The 17,500-nt window shown below is 39.7% G+C and overlaps 3 protein-coding genes across 5 annotated transcripts in view; all 3 read left to right on the forward strand.

Moving 5' to 3' along the window:
- Positions 1-424: 424 nt before the first annotated feature.
- On the forward strand, positions 425-4,312 carry HOXB9 (homeobox B9). The gene is made up of 2 exons (XM_069952713.1): positions 425-938; positions 3,676-4,312. Exons 1-2 carry the CDS (start codon positions 425-427, stop codon positions 3,909-3,911), a joined length of 750 nt encoding a protein of 249 aa, XP_069808814.1. The 3' UTR covers positions 3,912-4,312.
- Positions 4,313-10,179: 5,867 nt separating this feature from the next.
- Positions 10,180-11,316, forward strand: HOXB8 (homeobox B8). Of its 2 annotated transcripts, none has more exons than XM_069952573.1 (2): positions 10,180-10,600; positions 10,881-11,316. In XM_069952573.1, the coding sequence occupies exons 1-2, from the start codon at positions 10,180-10,182 to the stop codon at positions 11,195-11,197; spliced, it is 738 nt and encodes a 245-aa protein (XP_069808674.1). In that variant the 3' UTR covers positions 11,198-11,316. The 2 variants fall into 2 exon arrangements, with proteins under 2 accessions (XP_069808674.1, XP_069808673.1); XM_069952572.1 differs by having other exon boundaries at positions 10,884-11,316.
- A 604-nt stretch (positions 11,317-11,920) lies between these two features.
- Positions 11,921-17,500, forward strand: part of HOXB7 (homeobox B7) — a 5,682-nt gene continuing 102 nt past the window's right edge. Inside the window, exons 1-3 of one of the 2 annotated variants that reach the window (XM_069953687.1) lie at positions 11,921-12,116; positions 14,066-14,183; positions 17,140-17,500. The exon at positions 17,140-17,500 is cut by the window's right edge and continues 102 nt beyond it. In XM_069953687.1, coding sequence (XP_069809788.1) covers positions 14,078-14,183; positions 17,140-17,393 — 360 coding nt within the window. In that variant the 5' untranslated portion in view covers positions 11,921-12,116; positions 14,066-14,077 and the 3' untranslated portion in view covers positions 17,394-17,500. Of the gene's footprint in view, positions 12,117-13,646; positions 14,184-17,139 lie in introns of those variants that run through there. The other variant, XM_069953686.1, reaches the window with a different exon arrangement.

Genomic DNA, 17,500 nt, shown 5'->3' on the forward strand with positions numbered 1-17,500 from the left:
TATATATATATATATATATATATAGCATAGAGAATGGTGCAGCCAGTGTGTGTGCCCCAGGTCAGTGCATGCAGCCAGAGTACCTGGGGCACTAGGAGGTGGTGGCACGACCAGCAGCAGGGTGATGGTAGTGGAGGAGGATTGCTCGGGTCTCAGGCGTACAGCAGCAGCAGCAGCCTCATCCACATAAAACAATGGCTCCTTGATATGAATGCTGACAGCTCCGTGCGGCCCCTCCGATTGATTGATGTCTCTGTGACGCTTTATCAGGCACACGGATAAAGTTTGACCAATCATTTGCCAGGAGCTCAGGAGGCAGCAGCCCAAGTGCACTTTGTTGGCTGGGAAGTTGGGAAGGGAAAAGCTCTGCATCTGTCCTATATCTTCTTCCCTTCAATGAACCTGCTTTGTATGATGTCCAAGAATGTCCATTTCTGGAGCCCTCAGTAACTACTTTGTGGAGTCCATAATAAGCCCTGAGAGTGAGGATCCTCCAGCACCCAAGTACTCTGGACAGTACCCCAGTCCTCGGGCAGCTGCAGGGCACCCAGACACCCTGGACTTCCCCTCGTGTAGCTTCCAGCCCAAACCTCCAGTGTTCAGTGCGTCCTGGACTCCCCTGAACCCACACAGCGCTGCTGCAGTCACCCCCCTGCCTCCTGTCTACCACCCCTACCTCCAGCAGGGCGCCCCCTCCGCAGAGAGCAGGTACTTACGGGGCTGGCTGGAGCCGCTGCCCAGGACTGAGTCTGGACCGGGACAAGGAGCCGTGAAGGCTGAGCCGCTGCTGGGGCACCCTGGGGAGCTGCAGAAATTGGGAGCCCAGGAGTACAATCTAGAGTCGCCTGCTGGAAGAGAGGAGGCTGATGAGAGGCCCACTACCTTCCAGGACAATAAAGGGTGCGAAGGAAGCGAGGACAAAGACAGGCCACATCAAAGTAAGTTACACAAGTCAGGAAGTCCGAGCACAATCCTAGTAATAACAGTGCCATAAAAGTGCAAGGATCCTGCCCGAGAGCCAGACACACAGAGCAGGGGCCCAACACCAACACACAGGGGGGAAGAGAACAGATCACAGACAGACAGAGGGGAATTACAATAGAATACATTAATAGACATGGAGATCTTTTTAGAATAAGTTTGTTATATGACAAGAATTGATATCAAATAAGTAGATAAACATGTACAAATATTACATTAAATATGAAGAGAGGTGATGTAGATATCAAATACATAGATAGGAGATAGATAGATAGATAGATAGATAGATAGATAGATAGGAGATAGATAGGAGATAGATAGATAGGAGATAGATAGATAGATAGGAGATAGATAGGCAGATAGGAGATAGATAGATAGATAGATAGATAGATAGATAGATAGATAGATAGATAGATAGATAGGATCCCCCTGAATTGTAGAATTTAGGTTTTATATAAGTCTTCCACAGACTAATAAATTGTACAAAAAAAAAAAAGATAGATAGATAGATAGATAGGAGACAGATAAATAGATAGATAGGAGATAGATAGATAGATAGATAGATAGATAGGAGATAGATAGATAGATAGGAGACAGATAAATAGATAGATAGATAGATAGATAGATAGATAGATAGATAGGAGATAGATAGATAGATAGATAGGAAAGGAAATAGATATTAAAATACAAGAATGGGGGGAAACAATTTGAAAGAAATAGAAATTAAATAAATTGGTTAATAAACGGATATATAGATAGATAGATAGATAGATAGATAGATAGATGATAGATAGATAGATAGATAGATAGATGATAGATAGATAGATAGGAGATAGATAGATAGATAGATGATAGATAGATAGATAGATAGATAGATTATCTATCTATCTATCAGCCGGTTCTGATCATCCTCATAGTCACTGTGACGTATTACCCGATCTCTGTAATATATAAAATGTTACTTCTTGAGCTGCTATCAGGACACTATAGTTTCTCCAGGATATAATGATGGATATACTGTATATAGTTATATCCCTACACCTTCTGACGTTACCAGATGTATATTTGCTGTTTATATACAGTACTGATGTATGTAATGTATAGAAGAGTTTTATGTGTTGTAATCTATAGTCCCCTCTGACCTGTATGTAACAGCCTGAGGCAATGTATACACATATATAGTATACACACATAGAATTATTCTTCCTGTACTATGGTAATGAGGGCACAGTTATGTATTAGCACAGAGACTACAACCAAGAAACTTCCAGTATATATAATTGACTATGTAAATATTGAAGCTGTCGTGAAGCCACCAGTAGCTGCAGATCCAGACGTGCCCGATCTCTGCTCACAATCGTACAAGCCGCAGCCGGATTAACTGCGATTAATTATTCACTCATCTAAATCTCGTGAATATTTCATCTTCCTGCACATTATATGGAGGAGGATAGAAGGAGGAAGATATAGCAGCCCGGAGCTGCCAGGCTGGCCCGGGGACAATGCTGCCGCCATCTATATTTCATTACTACAAACCGGCTGTATTATGGGGGAGAATGGGAAATACGGCTCCTAGTCACCGATAATATACAGTATACATTACCCCGGCCACTTACTGGCCAATATACATACATACATACATACATACATACATACATATCAGCTGAGCCATACAGAGAAGTACAGAGAGCCAGAGTGTAGCGCAACAATGTATATAATAGTATTGTGTGACACATTGTATACTGTATATAGTGAATATGCGAATATATACATAGAGAAAGCTGGACAGACACAAATCACTCACCACCTGTCTGTTTTATCCATTCATCTATTTATTTATTTATACATTTATTTTGTTTTCTTTTTCTCCATTTGTCTATTAATCCATTCATTTAATATCCATTATCTATCTATCTATCTATCTCCTATCTATCTATCTATCTATCTATCTATCTATCTATCTCCTATCTATCTATCTATCTATCTATCTATCTATCTCCTATCTATCTATCTATCTATCTATCTATCTATCTATTATCTATCTATCTATCTCCTATCTATCTATCTATCTCCTATCTATCTATCTATCTATCTATCTATCTATCTATCTATCTATCTATCTCCTATCTATCTATCTATCTATCTATCTATCTATCTATCTATCTCCTATCTATCTATCTATCTATCTATCTACCTACCCAACAATTTTTTTAATAATATAATAATGCTTTTATTTTTATATTTATTAATTTCCTTATATTATTTGTTCTCTCTCTCGCTCTATAAATATATATATATATATATATATATATATATATATATATACAAATAATAAGAGTTGGAGTATATAACTATATATATATATATATATATATATATATATATATATATATATATATACATACTAATAATAAGAGTGTATATATATATATATATATATATATATATATACTTATATATACACTCACACACTAATAATAAGAGCTATATATCCACACATATCCTATATGTAGTTGCATATCTACTTATCAATTCCAAATATTATCTTTGTTTATAAACTCTCTCTCTCTATCTATATACATAAATATATATATATTATATGTAGTTGCATATCTACCATATATATATTTTCTAGTAGAACGTTCTAACCCCATATACTATAATCCCATTGCTTCTTGTCTCTTCCCTCTGCAGCTAACCCCTCTGCTAACTGGTTGCACGCCAGATCCTCGAGGAAGAAGAGATGTCCCTACACCAAATACCAGACCCTGGAGCTGGAGAAAGAATTCCTGTTTAACATGTACCTGACCAGGGACAGGAGGCATGAGGTGGCCAGACTGCTCAACCTGAGCGAGAGACAGGTCAAAATCTGGTTCCAGAACCGGAGGATGAAAATGAAGAAGCTGAACAAGGAACAGGGGAAGGATTAACCCCTTCTCTTCTCTCGCCAGAATGCACCTGCTCCCTATTTATGACTACACTTGCATAGGACTTTTCCATCTTTACTTGCATGACATATGGAGGCTGTTGTAGACTGGCCAGGTAGTAGCAAGCAGACAGCATTCCTGTTATTTTCTGTGCAGTCCTGTACTACATGTCCACTTGTTGTCCCTCTGTAGGCAGGGAATGGGATACCTACCTGCAGGTAGGTAGCTCTACATGGGTGCAGATGAAGAAACATAGTGCAACCTCGCACCTTCCATCAGCATTGTCATACAGAGCTATAACTTATAGATATATTTAATATTCCCTCCCTCTATTATAGGAAGTTCAGCCAGCAGACTCCCTTTTTATACTGAGCCAGAAGAATATGACTTGAGAGCACACTGGAGAAAAGAAAAAGTCTCGATTTCCTAAATTAGTTTTCTAGAAAAATAAAACAAAAAAAGTCAATTTACAAAAAAAAATTATAAATAAGTAGAAAAAAAAGTTTTTCTTTGTTTTTAGTACTAGAGCAACAAAAAGACGGTGAATGTTCCCTAGAAGTAGGATCTTTCTAATTTATTGTGAAATGACGTTTATACAGAATGTAGATTTGGTTCTCCTCGTGTCGAAGTCAAAGTATTTGTATATTTTTTATGTTGTTGAAATCTGCTATACTTGAAAGTTTTGTGTTCGTGTGTAAATATCTATTCATGTAGTGTTTACTATGGGGGGGAAGGGGGGACCACCCGACTGTTTACAATGGACCAGTTCATGATGTGTTATTTGCAAACAATTATTAAACTAGTGATATAAGCTGCTGGCCATCCTCTTCATTTATTACAGCACACTACAATAATAGTTACTAACCAACTCTATATATAGGTGTATACACCACTATATATATATAGAGAGAGAGAGAGAGAGAGAGAGAGAGAGAGAGAGAGAGTTTTATTTATTTTTTTTAATATATTTTTTTATTTATTAGATGTATTATATCTATTTATATATTTGAATTTGCATTTAATAATATGTATACATATATATGTATATATGCACGCAGTATGTATGTGTATGTGTATATATATATATATATATATATATATATATATATATATATATATATATATATATATATATATATATATAGTGTCCAGCATAGTATACACAAATGTACACACATAGAAAGGCAGACAGATTATATGTGCACGAAAGTAGGTGAGATAGCATATATATATATATGTGTGTGTGTGTGTGTGTGTGTGTGTGTGTACAAGTACACACACATGCACGCATATAGCTATTTATCTATCAATCTATCATCGATCTTCTATCTATCTATCTATCTATCTATCTCCTATCTATCTATCTATCTATCTATCTATCTCCTATCTATCTATCTATCTATCTCCTATCTATCTATCTATCTATCTATCTATCTATCTATCTATCTATCTCCTATCTATCTATCTATCTATCTATCTCCTTTCTATATATCTATCTATCTATCTATCTATCTATCTATCTCCTTTCTATCTATCTATCTATCTTCTATCTATCTATCTATCTATCTATCTATCTATCTATCTATCTCTATATACATTCTTCAGTGGGGGATTATAAGAATCCATACAGCTTGCCATCCCTTGTAGGTAGTGTATAGGAAAGGTGTGTGGAAGGGATTGCATTGTGTACACACATAGTGGTGACCTGATTTATAGAAAATCTCTCCTGCTCTCCTATATCTTTCCCTGTCAGCTCTAGCAACCTGTCACCAATGTCCTTTTTAATATTTTATTTTCCATCGACATCAATTGAAAAATAATAGGACTTTTATCACTCAGGAAAACACAGATAGATAGAGAGGGGGTGCTGGGAAGAGTATTGATGGGATTCTGGAAGAGCTTCTGCCCCTCTCTCTCTCTTTTTAGGGGCCTATTTGCATAATTCTTTGGGAAAACAAAAAGGGATGAAGGGCTTAAAAAGCAAGTGCTGGTGATAAAAAGGAAAATTCCGTTTAGTGCTGTGTCATAAAAGTATATAAGGGCTGTAAAAGTTTATAGGCAGAGAAGTGAGGAGACTGTGAGGAAGTTTCCTGGCTAGAGAGGGCTGGGACTGTGAGGAGGAACACGTAAATACCTTTCAACAGCTCAGAGAAAATATATGAGGAGGCAGAGGGAAGCTGGGAATTTCTGGAGCTTTTCAGAAGCCTTGGAAACTCCTCTCTGGGGTTTAATGTCTTTTGTTCTTTCTTTTTTTTTTTTTACTCCTGGCTACAAGAATTCAAGCCATAAACTTTCAAACAAGAGAACTGTGGCCAGACGTCTGAAATTGTGTTTTCTTTATCAGTATCAAGCCAAAGCTGTCCAGACTCTCCCCCAGCACAGCTCCCTTCTGCTACCTTCACACTATATATTTAACCATTTACTCCCAGTCATAAAACATCCCCTTGATGCTTAAAAATTAAATATAATTATAACTGCATGATCATTTTAAAAAAAAAAATCCATTCTTAAATAGTATATGTTTCAGAAAAAAAAAAATAGAACTAAACTTTGCAATTGCTATAATTGCCTGTATTCCCACAAGCGCTCACTTGGTGGCGCTGTTGATCTATGAATTTTAGATTTTTCGCTCCATTCCTTAGAAACTAGCTTTAAAAATTGCACTAAACATACCCTTTTTTACATACAAAAAAAGAGCTGTTCTCTTCCTTCCCAGAAATTGTTATGTCTCTTCGTCATAAGGAATAAAACACGAAAACAAAATATCTCCTAAATGTAACTTGAACGAATAATTCAGCTTTATGACACTGTAAAACGTTTTAACAATCAGTAAATTAGGGAACAATAGCACAGGGGGAAGATTAGTATACTTATGATTGCTAGGATGCCGTTTTGGAGAGATTCCTCCCTGCAGATTGCACAGTGATATCCAAATAGACTTTAATTATATTGAGTGTTATGGTGATAATAGGAGCTGGTGTTGACATATCTTTAAACTGGTCATTTCTGGAGACCTCCTGTCAGGGGAAGTGGGTGCTGGATCACTAGACTGTTTCATCAAGTTGTAATCACATAAGATAAGTATGACATTCAGAAGCATAATCTGAACGAGGGTGTAATTAGCAGGATTATGGGGAAGAAGGCTGAACATGAAGCCAAAGAGCATGGCTGCTGGGTGCCCTCATATGCCATTGTACAGACAATGTTACCATAACCTACAAATCTATGGGGGCATATTCTGCTATATTCCTTAATTTAATGGAAAGATCCATGTAATTTACAGCACTAAGTACTCTAGAGAATCTCTGCACTGTTATGTGTCTGTGGTGGGTGTGTGTGTGTATATGTGAGTGGTTTTTGTATATATGTATATATATATATATATATGTGTGTGTGTGTGTAAATATGTATATCTATGTGTATGTGTATACGTATGTTTCTGTGTGCCAAAATGTGTGTGGTGTATATATGTGATGTGTGTTTGTGTATATATGTATATGTATATCTATGTATATGTGTGTGTGGTGTATATATGTGAGGTGTGTTTGTGTATATATGTATATCTATGCATATGTGTGTGTGGTGTATATATGTACGTTGTGTTTATGTATATATATCTATGTATATGTGTATACGTATGTTTCTGTGTGCCTTTATGTGTGTGGTGTATATATGTGATTTGTCTGTGTGTTTATGTATATATGTATATATGTATACGTATGTTTCTGTGTGCATATATGTGTGTGGTGTATATATGTGAGTTGTATGTTGTGTGTTTATGTATATATGTATATCTATGTATGTATGTATGTTGTGTGTTTATGTATATGTGTATATCTATGTATGTATGTGTGTGTGTTTATGTATATAGGTATATGTTTATACGTATGTTTCTGTGTGCCTTTATGTGTGTGGTGTATATATGTGAGTTGTCTGTGTGTTTATGTATATATGTATACGTATGTTTCTGTGTGCATATATGTGTGTGGGGTATATATGTGAGTTGTATGTTGTGTGTTTATGTATATATGTATATCTATGTATGTATGTGTGTGTGTGTGTGTTCTTATGTATATAGGTATATGTGTATACGTATGTTTCTGTGTGCCTATATATGTGTGTGGTGTATATATGTGAGTTGTGTATTTATGTATATATGTATATGTATGTATATGTGTATACGTATGTTTCTTGTATGATGTCAGCATCTGTATATTTGTGCCTGTGCGTTTTTATACCACACGTTTCTGCCCTTTACATCGCCTGTTTTTGCTTTCCATCTACAATGGACCCATATTATTATTATTCTCTTTCCCCTCCATTAAATGACATGAAAACTGATCAATTATTTATTTAATATGAAAAACCTAAAAACCGATGATTGCACCCGTGTTTTTTTTTACCATTTTTTATGAGTAGTCCCTGAAATCTGCCACTGTTAAATACAATGGGAATCTATAGTCTTCCATCCATATTATTTAATTTAGTAGGACATTGGTATCAAAATCCTATTCACAGAAAGAGAAATAGATTTCTATCATGTCTCCCAATATTAATCATTTCTATTAAACACACACACATATATATATATATATATATATATATATATATATATACATATATATATATATATATATATATATATATATATATATATATATACAGAAAAGACAGATAGCTATTGATAGATTCCCTGTTGTTCTAGATCATGACTATCCGAAATTGACGGATACATATAGACCAGGGGTAGGGAAAGTTGCAAAACTACAACTCCCATCATGCCTGGACAGCCTTCGGCTGTCCAGGCATGATGGGAGTTGTAGTTTTCCAACAGCTGGAGAGCCAAGGTTCCCTACCCCTGATATAGACAATAAAGTACAAAAATAACTCTAGGGATCCCCTGCAGCCACCATAAAGCAGTGTGGTCTTTTGAAGGCATATAGAGGTGGATGGACCTGTGTGTTTTATCTGTGAGATAAGAGGGATTATTACTATGTACAGGGGGGATGATGGAGGATGGGGGGGGGGGGGGGACTCACAGAGACACCAGCAGTGACCAAGCATTGGGGGCCATCCCTGCCTTGTTCTCCTCCTGCCTGGTCTGGGTAATAATAAGTAGCTGCCTTCAGGGGAGAAGAGAAACACAGACTTAAAAAAAAAAAAAAAAAAGTGTTATTGTGAAGACAATGATGATTTTAATTCAGTATTGACACTCGCAGCATCTTGCTATAATAATGTGTAAGGTTCCAATCGAATCTGCTATTTTATCGCTGTAATGGAGAAGCCTCGTAAACTGCGAACGCTTTTTATATTCTGCGGCATAAACAACCTCCCCATCTCGGCTTTACAGCCTTTTATAGTTTACTAAACACTTTACAGGCCCCCATTTTCCTCTATGGGGGAGGGGGGGGGAGGAGGAGGAGGGGGGGGGGTTCCTGCACCTTTATCAATAATAGTTGGAATTGATCATTAAAATGTTAAATATGACTGAGCTCGTTTGTCTTAAAATATGTTTAGCCTAAGAAACTGTATGATTTGATAACTTGTATTAAAATACCAATTACATTTATTGGACCCAGTAAAAATAAAAAATAAAAAACTCGTAGCAATTAAATCGTGTACTTTTACAGTTTTCCAAAGCGACCCTGACATTTCAAAAGGCTAAAACTGCCTCGTTAAAATTTTCCTAAATTAACGACTAAATGTCCCTCTCTTTAATTTTCTGTACTCCTCCCCCACCCCCCAAAAAAAAAAAAAAACAATCTTTGGGGTGGGCTAGGTATATGATGGAGCTGGAGATGGAGATGTCATTAGTGGAGGTAGTTAAAGATATTTAATCGGTAGGTTCTTGTGTCTCTCCACCACTTCTCCCCCTTCCCTGGCTTTTCTGCGCCTCTCCCAATCCTGCGCACAGTCCTGGTGGAGATAGAGAAGCCAATAGGAGGAGGCGCTCCTAATAGATGCAAATGTTCGTGAAAAGACGCTGCAAAATATGAAACAAGTCATTTGCTGCGAAGTAAATCACAGAAACTGTTTATGAACTGGCAATCCCTTCCTGGAAATGTAAAGCGACAAGTCTTAAGTGCTATTTTTTTGATTATGATAAAAAACAAGGGATGCAATCTCATCCAGGCATAGACTTTTGATTGTATCTTTCTTTTATATTCCTGGAAATCACAGCCACAACCAGCCAGGATTCCTTTTTTGCTTCTACTTCTTCTTCTTCTTCTTCTTCTCCTTCTTCTCTTGTCTGTAAAAAAGAACCATTAAAATGAGCTCCTATTTTGTCAATTCACTCTTCTCCAAATACAAAACAGGGGAATCTTTGCGCCCCAATTACTATGATTGTGGCTTTGCACAGGATCTAGGTGGCAGACCCACTGTTGTGTATGGACCCAGTGCTGGGGGCACCTTTCAGCACCCTAGCCAAATTCAGGAATTTTACCATGGAACGTCTTCCTTGTCCTCACCCCCTTACCAGCAGAATCCTTGCGCTGTAACCTGCCATGGGGACCCCAGCAGCTTCTATGGATACGACCCTTTGCAAAGGCAGAGCCTGTTCAGCAGCCAGGACTCGGATCTAGTGCAATACACCGACTGCAAGTTGGCTTCAGCCGGCCTGGGAGAAGAGGCAGAGAGCTCTGAACAGAGTCCCTCACCCACACAACTCTTTCCATGGATGAGACCACAAGGTGAGCAATAGTGGAACACGTCCATAAAGTGACCCTGTTTTATGGGGGGTAACTTGTGCACTTGTGAATTGCTTTATAGTTTAATTGCCCGGATGGAGGTTTGTGTTTTACTGCTGGACACTTCCCAGACTCTTTCCACCCTCCTGCCCCAGCCCTTTGTAGCATTGCATTGCCTTTTTTTTATTATTTGATATTTGTACTGTATCCTCTTTATGTTGCTGCTTTGTCCTATCATCTTTCCATCCCTTTATTCTTGACCCTTTGTCCTCCTCCTCTCCAGCAGCCGCCGGACGCAGGAGAGGCAGACAGACCTACAGCCGCTACCAGACCCTGGAGCTGGAGAAGGAGTTCCTCTTCAACCCTTACCTGACTCGCAAGCGGAGGATCGAGGTGTCTCATGCTCTGGGACTTACTGAAAGACAGGTCAAAATCTGGTTCCAGAACAGGAGGATGAAATGGAAAAAGGAGAACAACAAAGATAAGTTCCCCAGCAGCAAATGTGAGCAGGAAGAACTGGAGAAACAGAAAATGGAGAGGTCACAACAAGACACTGAGGAGGCACTGGATGGACAGAAGGGAGAGAAGAGCTTGGACTAGCTTGGACACTGGCGCTCTCTATTCTCCCCAGTCCTCGTCCTATGGTCCTGGAAAGAAGCAGGCATTCTCCAATTGTCCCCCTAGTCCTCGTCCTATGTTCCTGGAAAGATACAGGAGGGGGGCACAATGTTGCTGTAGCTGTAATCCCCTCTTATTAAAACCTTTAACCTATAAGACAAGGAGAAGCTACTACCTTCTTAAGAGAGAGGGGGGAGAAGCCATTGACTTTGTAGTGTTTGTGTTTAACGCAATAGCTTTTGTGGATGATCATTTGGGGGGGTTTGTTTTGTTGGGGGGGGGGGAAAGGTTTTTGCTCTAGAAGTTTTGTGTGCACTATTTCTCTATGTGGTTTACTGTATTTTCTTTACATATATATAGATATATATATAAAAGAACAGACCAACAACATGAAACTGCCTAATTCAGCTGTAGTCCCCCCCTAACACACTGCTAGATACCCCCTCTTGTTGTCCCTGGCACCCCGCATTCTCAGTGTGTGCCAGGATGTAGTTAGCATGCGCCCAGTGAAAAGCCACTTGTGATTTTTTAGGGTTACTGTGAACAGACTGTATACTGTATACGTGAATTCCTTTTATTGGGGGATGGGGATAATTCTCTATTTTATGGTTCTGCACACTTTGTCCTATTGTCTAAACATGGAAGCGGCGGAAGAAGGAGTTACAATAAAGTTTACAAGAGGGATTGGGACATCAGTGAGTTTTGATGCTTCACTTCCCCCCAACTTGGGGTGAAAAAAAGAGAAATAAAAGTCTGCTGGGTTTCTTCAGAGAGAATGCAAAATCTAATGGGCCACTGAGAATAGGCTGTGTGTATGGCTAGGGGCTTGGATACAAAGGCTAGCACTGGTCTGATCAACGGGAGGAGAGAGATAACCATGGATCCTGGATGAGGTGCTCAGGTAACCCTATTCCATATTCAGACCTCTGGGTCCCTTGTCTGTCTGTCTGTCTATCTATCTTCTATCCATCTCCTAACTATTATCTATAATCTATCTCCTATCTATCTATCTATCTATCTATCTATCTATCTATCTATCTATTATCTATCTATTATCTATCTATCTATCTATCTATCTATCTATCTATCTATTTTCTATGAATATCTATCTATCTATTTTCTATGAATATCTATCTATCTATCTATCTATCTATCTATCTATCTATCTATCTATCTATCTATCTATTTTCTATGAATATCTATCTATCTATCTATTCTCTATGAATATCTATCTATCTCCTATCTATCTATCTCCTATCTATCTATCTATCTATCTATCTATCTATCTATCTATCTATCGTCTTCCTATATGTTATATAGATGGTTACAGAATGCAAATGTAAAAATATTATGGATCCTCAGTTCAGTAACTTTTCCCTGACAGTCCATATAGATCTTAGTCCATTGTAGTTGTATTGTCTTAGGGTTGATGATGGTGAAGCTCTCTTGATATAGCACTAAAGTATATTCTGATATGGGTAATGTGTATACGTACTATTAGGAAGAGAGATCACCACAGGTCACTTTACCGTCTTCGGTCAATACATTGTGTTACATTGCAGGCCATTGTGATATAATAAGCAAATTATATATATATATATATATATATATATATATATATATATATATATATATATAGCACAAGTTTGGGTTATCATTACCCATATAAAGCTGGTGAGCCCCTTCTGGCTCGGAGCACTGTAACTATAGTGTAGGAAGTGTTCATATAAAATCATAAATATTAAGCTTTACTATACTTAGTGCCTTGCATAATGGAGCAGATCATTGTGCTATTTGGGCTATGATGAAATACACATCAGTTCCTATTGTATTGGGTTATTATGGCATGTGAAGGGTTAAAGCAGTCTACTTGCCCATACTATAATGTGACTGTAATAGAAGGAGTGGGTGAGTATTCTCAGCACCTTGGTGAGACATGGAAGGTAATGTGGCTGTGTGGGCCATGCTACTGCGACCATCCCAGCAATAAGAGGCACAATCCTCCTCCTCCTCCTTCTTCTTCTCCTTCTTCTTCTTCCTCCTCGTCTGGATGTTTTGGTCTCTTTGTGGTTTTCTCCCCCGGTCCAGGACTGAGCAGCATTACGCAGGATCCATTAATAACTATGGCACAGAGATAGCGAGATCTCACAGAACGCAGACAGCAGCGTTAGAGCAAAATCAATAGACGAATAGATAGTTTTTTTTTGTTGTTTTTTTTTGTGCCTGTCCAGTGGGTTTTTCTGTCCAATTGCAGCAGATTACCGCTTACTTATCGACTCCATCGCTTTTGCACTTTATAACATAGATCTTAGAGGGCATCAAATATTTATCATATTTTATAAATCCAGCTCTACAACCTTTTTTTTTTTTTTTTTTTTTTCCACATTATAAGAAGCTGTGGGATGCATGGCCAGGATTGGGTGGTGGGAAATCACGTGTCCTGCAGTCACATGGTCAGGGAGGAAAAAGGGGGTCCTTTTTGGTGTAAATCTGGACTCTAATTCTGTAATATATCACGGTACCTCGTAAAACCGACACTAAAACGTCCCGGCCTACAAATCATCCGGCCAAATTATGAGTTCATTGTATTATGCCAATGCTTTATTCTCCAAATATCCAACTGCAACTTCTGTCTTCCCATCCGGAGTCTTCCCGGAGCAAACTTCGTGCGCCTTTGCCTCCAATACGCAGCGCACGGGCTATGGCACCGGGAGCGGGGCGTCCTTCCCGGGATCCATGGCCGGGATCTACAGCAACGGGAGCAGCCTACACCCGCAGAGCCCGGCTATGTTCCCTCCCTCCGGCTACGGGATCGACTCCTTTAACATGCACTGTTCTCCCTTTGAGCAGAACCTTTCCCTGATGTGTGGGGACTCCTCCAAGCAGAACTGCACAAAGAGCGAACAGAGAGACTCTGAGCTGCACAATGAGAGCAACTTCCGAATCTACCCCTGGATGAGGAGCACAGGTAAGGGGGGAAGGGGGGAGGGAGAAGCACAGGTAAGGGGGGGAGAAGCACAGGTAAGGGGGAGGGGGAGAAGCACAGGTAAGAGGGAAGGGGGAGAAGCACAGGTAAGAGGGAAGGGGGAGAAGCACAGGTAAGAGGGAAGGGGGAGAAGCACAGGTAAGAGGGAAGGGGGAGAAGCACAGGTAAGAGGGAAGGGGGAGAAGCACAGGTAAGAGGGAAGGGGAGAGGAAGAGGGAGAAGCACAGGTAAGAGGGAAGGGGGAGAAGCACAGGTAAGAGGGAAGGGGGAGAAGCACAGGTAAGAGAGAAGGGGGAGAAGCACAGGTAAGATGGAAGGGGTAGAAGCACAGGCAAGAGAGAAGGGGGAGAAGCACAGGTAAGAGGGAAGGGGGAGAAGCACAGGTAAGAGAGAATGGGGAGAAGCACAGGTAAGAGAGAAGGGGGGAGGAAGAGGGAGAAGCACAGGTAAGAGGGAAGGGGGAGAAGCACAGGTAAGAGGGAAGGGGGAGAAGCACAGGTAAGAGGGAAGGGGGAGAAGCACAGGTAAGAGGGAAGGGGAGAGGAAGAGGGAGAAGCACAGGTAAGAGGGAAGGGGGAGAAGCACAGGTAAGAGGGAAGGGGGAGAAGCACAGGTAAGAGAGAAGGGGGAGAAGCACAGGTAAGATGGAAGGGGTAGAAGCACAGGCAAGAGAGAAGGGGGAGAAGCACAGGTAAGAGGGAAGGGGGAGAAGCACAGGTAAGAGAGAATGGGGAGAAGCACAGGTAAGAGAGAAGGGGGGAGGAAGAGGGAGAAGCACAGGTAAGAGGGAAGGGGGAGAAGCACAGGTAAGAGGGAAGGGGGAGAAGCACAGGTAAGAGGGAAGGGGAGAGGAAGAGGGAGAAGCGCACCTCAGGGATGGAGAGACGATTATACATGGCGCCTGTGACTAATCCCAGCTCATCAATGGCGTTCAGACTGGAGTGACCGGGGCACAACTGCTGCTGGAGTACATAGAAGCCTAGTAATCCTGGGCCATTGATCCAGGCACTCTGTATAATAACCCAGGCAGGAGATTTAGTGGCATCAGGTATTTACTGGAATTGGGGGAAGTTTACAAGCTAAACAAACGTGAGCTATAAACCCCCAGTGCTAAGGAGCTATGCAAATAGGAGCAGGGATGATACACGATGCTCGGTGCCCCAGTATATACTGTCTGCTGGCAGCTCCTCAATGTGCAATAAGTGGCTGACAACAGAGACATAGATCCCAGCAATTCATGGGAGGCATTATACTGATATAGGAAGGCAGAGGCTACCCAGGGACCCGAGTATTCGGTAATGCTTGTTTATCTATTCTCTATATCCCATCTATCTATCTATCTATCTATATCCTATCTATCTATCTATCTATCTATCTATCTATCTATCTATCATCTATCTATTATCTATGTGACTCTCTCTCTCATATCTATCCATCATCTATCTTTCTGTGTACCTACCCATCCATCCATCTAGCCAGCCAGCCAGCTAGCTAGCTATGATCTATCTATCTATCTATCTATCTATCTATCTATCTATCTATCTATCTATCTATATCCTATCAATCTATCTATCTATCTATCTATCTATCTATCTATCTATCTATCTATCTTTCTTTCTTTCTTTCTATCTATCTATCTATCTCCTATCTATCTATCTATCTATCTATCTATCTATCTATCCATCTATTATCTATCTATCCATCCATCTATCTCCCTTTCCACCCAACCTCTATTGATCAAGCTACCATGAGCAATGTATACGTGTACCTCTTTTGCATGGTAATAATAATTAGAACTTTTCCCCAGTATGTATATTGCATCTGCTGGTTATCTCTATGATCTACCTCTTTGCTATATTGCATTGCAGTAGGAATTTATGCAATTATTATTATTATTATTATTATTATTATTATTATTATGCAATGTATAGAAACTAAAGGGTTTTGAAGCTAGACCAATGTACTTGCTGAAAAAGTAGTAGTAGCTTCTGCAGCCTGCCCATAGCCCTGATGTATATCCATGTATTTTATAGACAGGCAGCTATGGACCCTCCCAGACACTATATATGACTAGCCTAAATATTCCTGACATAACTTTGATCCAGAGGTATAATAAGATTTTCTGGGTGTAATCTTGGTGTAATGATAATTTGGAACAGGGATAATCCCCCCATAGGCCCCCATCATCTTCCTGAAACGCTGACCAAATATTAATCCAGCAATTCGTCACAGTGGATATAATCTGACCACAAAGGCGTGTGCTCCATAGAAACACATGTTCTATAGAAGTGCATTGTGATGTGCCTAGACAAGTCCTAATGTTATACTCATGCCCCCCCTTCTCTTATATCTAAATGCTGATTGTCTACAGAAACCCTACAGAATTAAATATCATCTTTACTAATGGCCTATAGGCCCCCACTGGAGAACAGACCTGATTACTGCAGCCCCCCCATAGATACTTATACTCAGACCTATCTATTTATTAATTCTTCTCTCAGTCCCCTGCACAGAATAACCTATCTGATCACTGCCCCCCATAGTCTTACCTATCTGATTCATTCTGGCCCATAGCCCCCCACAGCACTCCAATTCTAATCCCCATACAATCATCTTACTGACAGATACTTTCTACCTCCACCATGTAACCTATGGGAAATTGTTTGATAGGCTGTTAAGCCTGGAAATGTCGCAGACAGGGAATAAATAAATATATATATATATATATATATATATATATATATATATATATATATGTACATATATATACATTCTCTACGTTTGGTCAGTGGTCTCTGACCTGGATCTGCTGGCAGGCAAAGTGCTGCTGGAACTTTTTTATATATATATATATATATATATATATATATATATATATATATATATATATATATATATATTCACATAACCTTATACATGACCTTTTGTAATGTTTTAGGCACAGACAGAAAGAGAGGCCGACAGACATACACCAGGTACCAGACTCTGGAGCTGGAGAAGGAGTTCCACTATAATCGCTACCTGACAAGAAGAAGGCGCATAGAGATCGCACATGCCCTGTGTCTGACTGAGCGACAGATCAAAATCTGGTTCCAGAACCGCAGGATGAAGTGGAAAAAGGAGAACAAGGCTTCCAGCCCTTCCTCAAACAGCCAGGAAAAGCCGGAGACTGAGGAAGAGGAAGAGGAGTGACCAGACCCCTGAAAAGACTGGTGCCCCCCCCCCTCCACAAGATCCACTGGATCCTGTCATACTACCTAGATCCCTTTTATACTATAGGGTTAGCTACCTACCCCCCA

The sequence above is a fragment of the Dendropsophus ebraccatus genome, chromosome 14, assembly GCF_027789765.1.
Source record: "Dendropsophus ebraccatus isolate aDenEbr1 chromosome 14, aDenEbr1.pat, whole genome shotgun sequence".
In the NCBI taxonomy this organism is placed as follows: Eukaryota; Metazoa; Chordata; class Amphibia; order Anura; family Hylidae; genus Dendropsophus; species Dendropsophus ebraccatus.

What these genes read in the sequence shown, in the direction of transcription:
- HOXB8 (XM_069952573.1), top strand. Translation starts at nt 10,180, where the DNA reads ATGAGCTCCTATTTTGTCAATTCACTCTTCTCCAAATACAAAACAGGG. An exon ending in TCCATGGATGAGACCACAAG is followed by an intron (nt 10,601 to 10,880) that starts GTGAGCAATAGT and finishes CCTCCTCTCCAG; the next exon opens with CAGCCGCCGGACGCAGGAGA.
- HOXB9 (XM_069952713.1), top strand. Translation starts at nt 425, where the DNA reads ATGTCCATTTCTGGAGCCCTCAGTAACTACTTTGTGGAGTCCATAATA. An exon ending in CAAAGACAGGCCACATCAAA is followed by an intron (nt 939 to 3,675) that starts GTAAGTTACACA and finishes TTCCCTCTGCAG; the next exon opens with CTAACCCCTCTGCTAACTGG.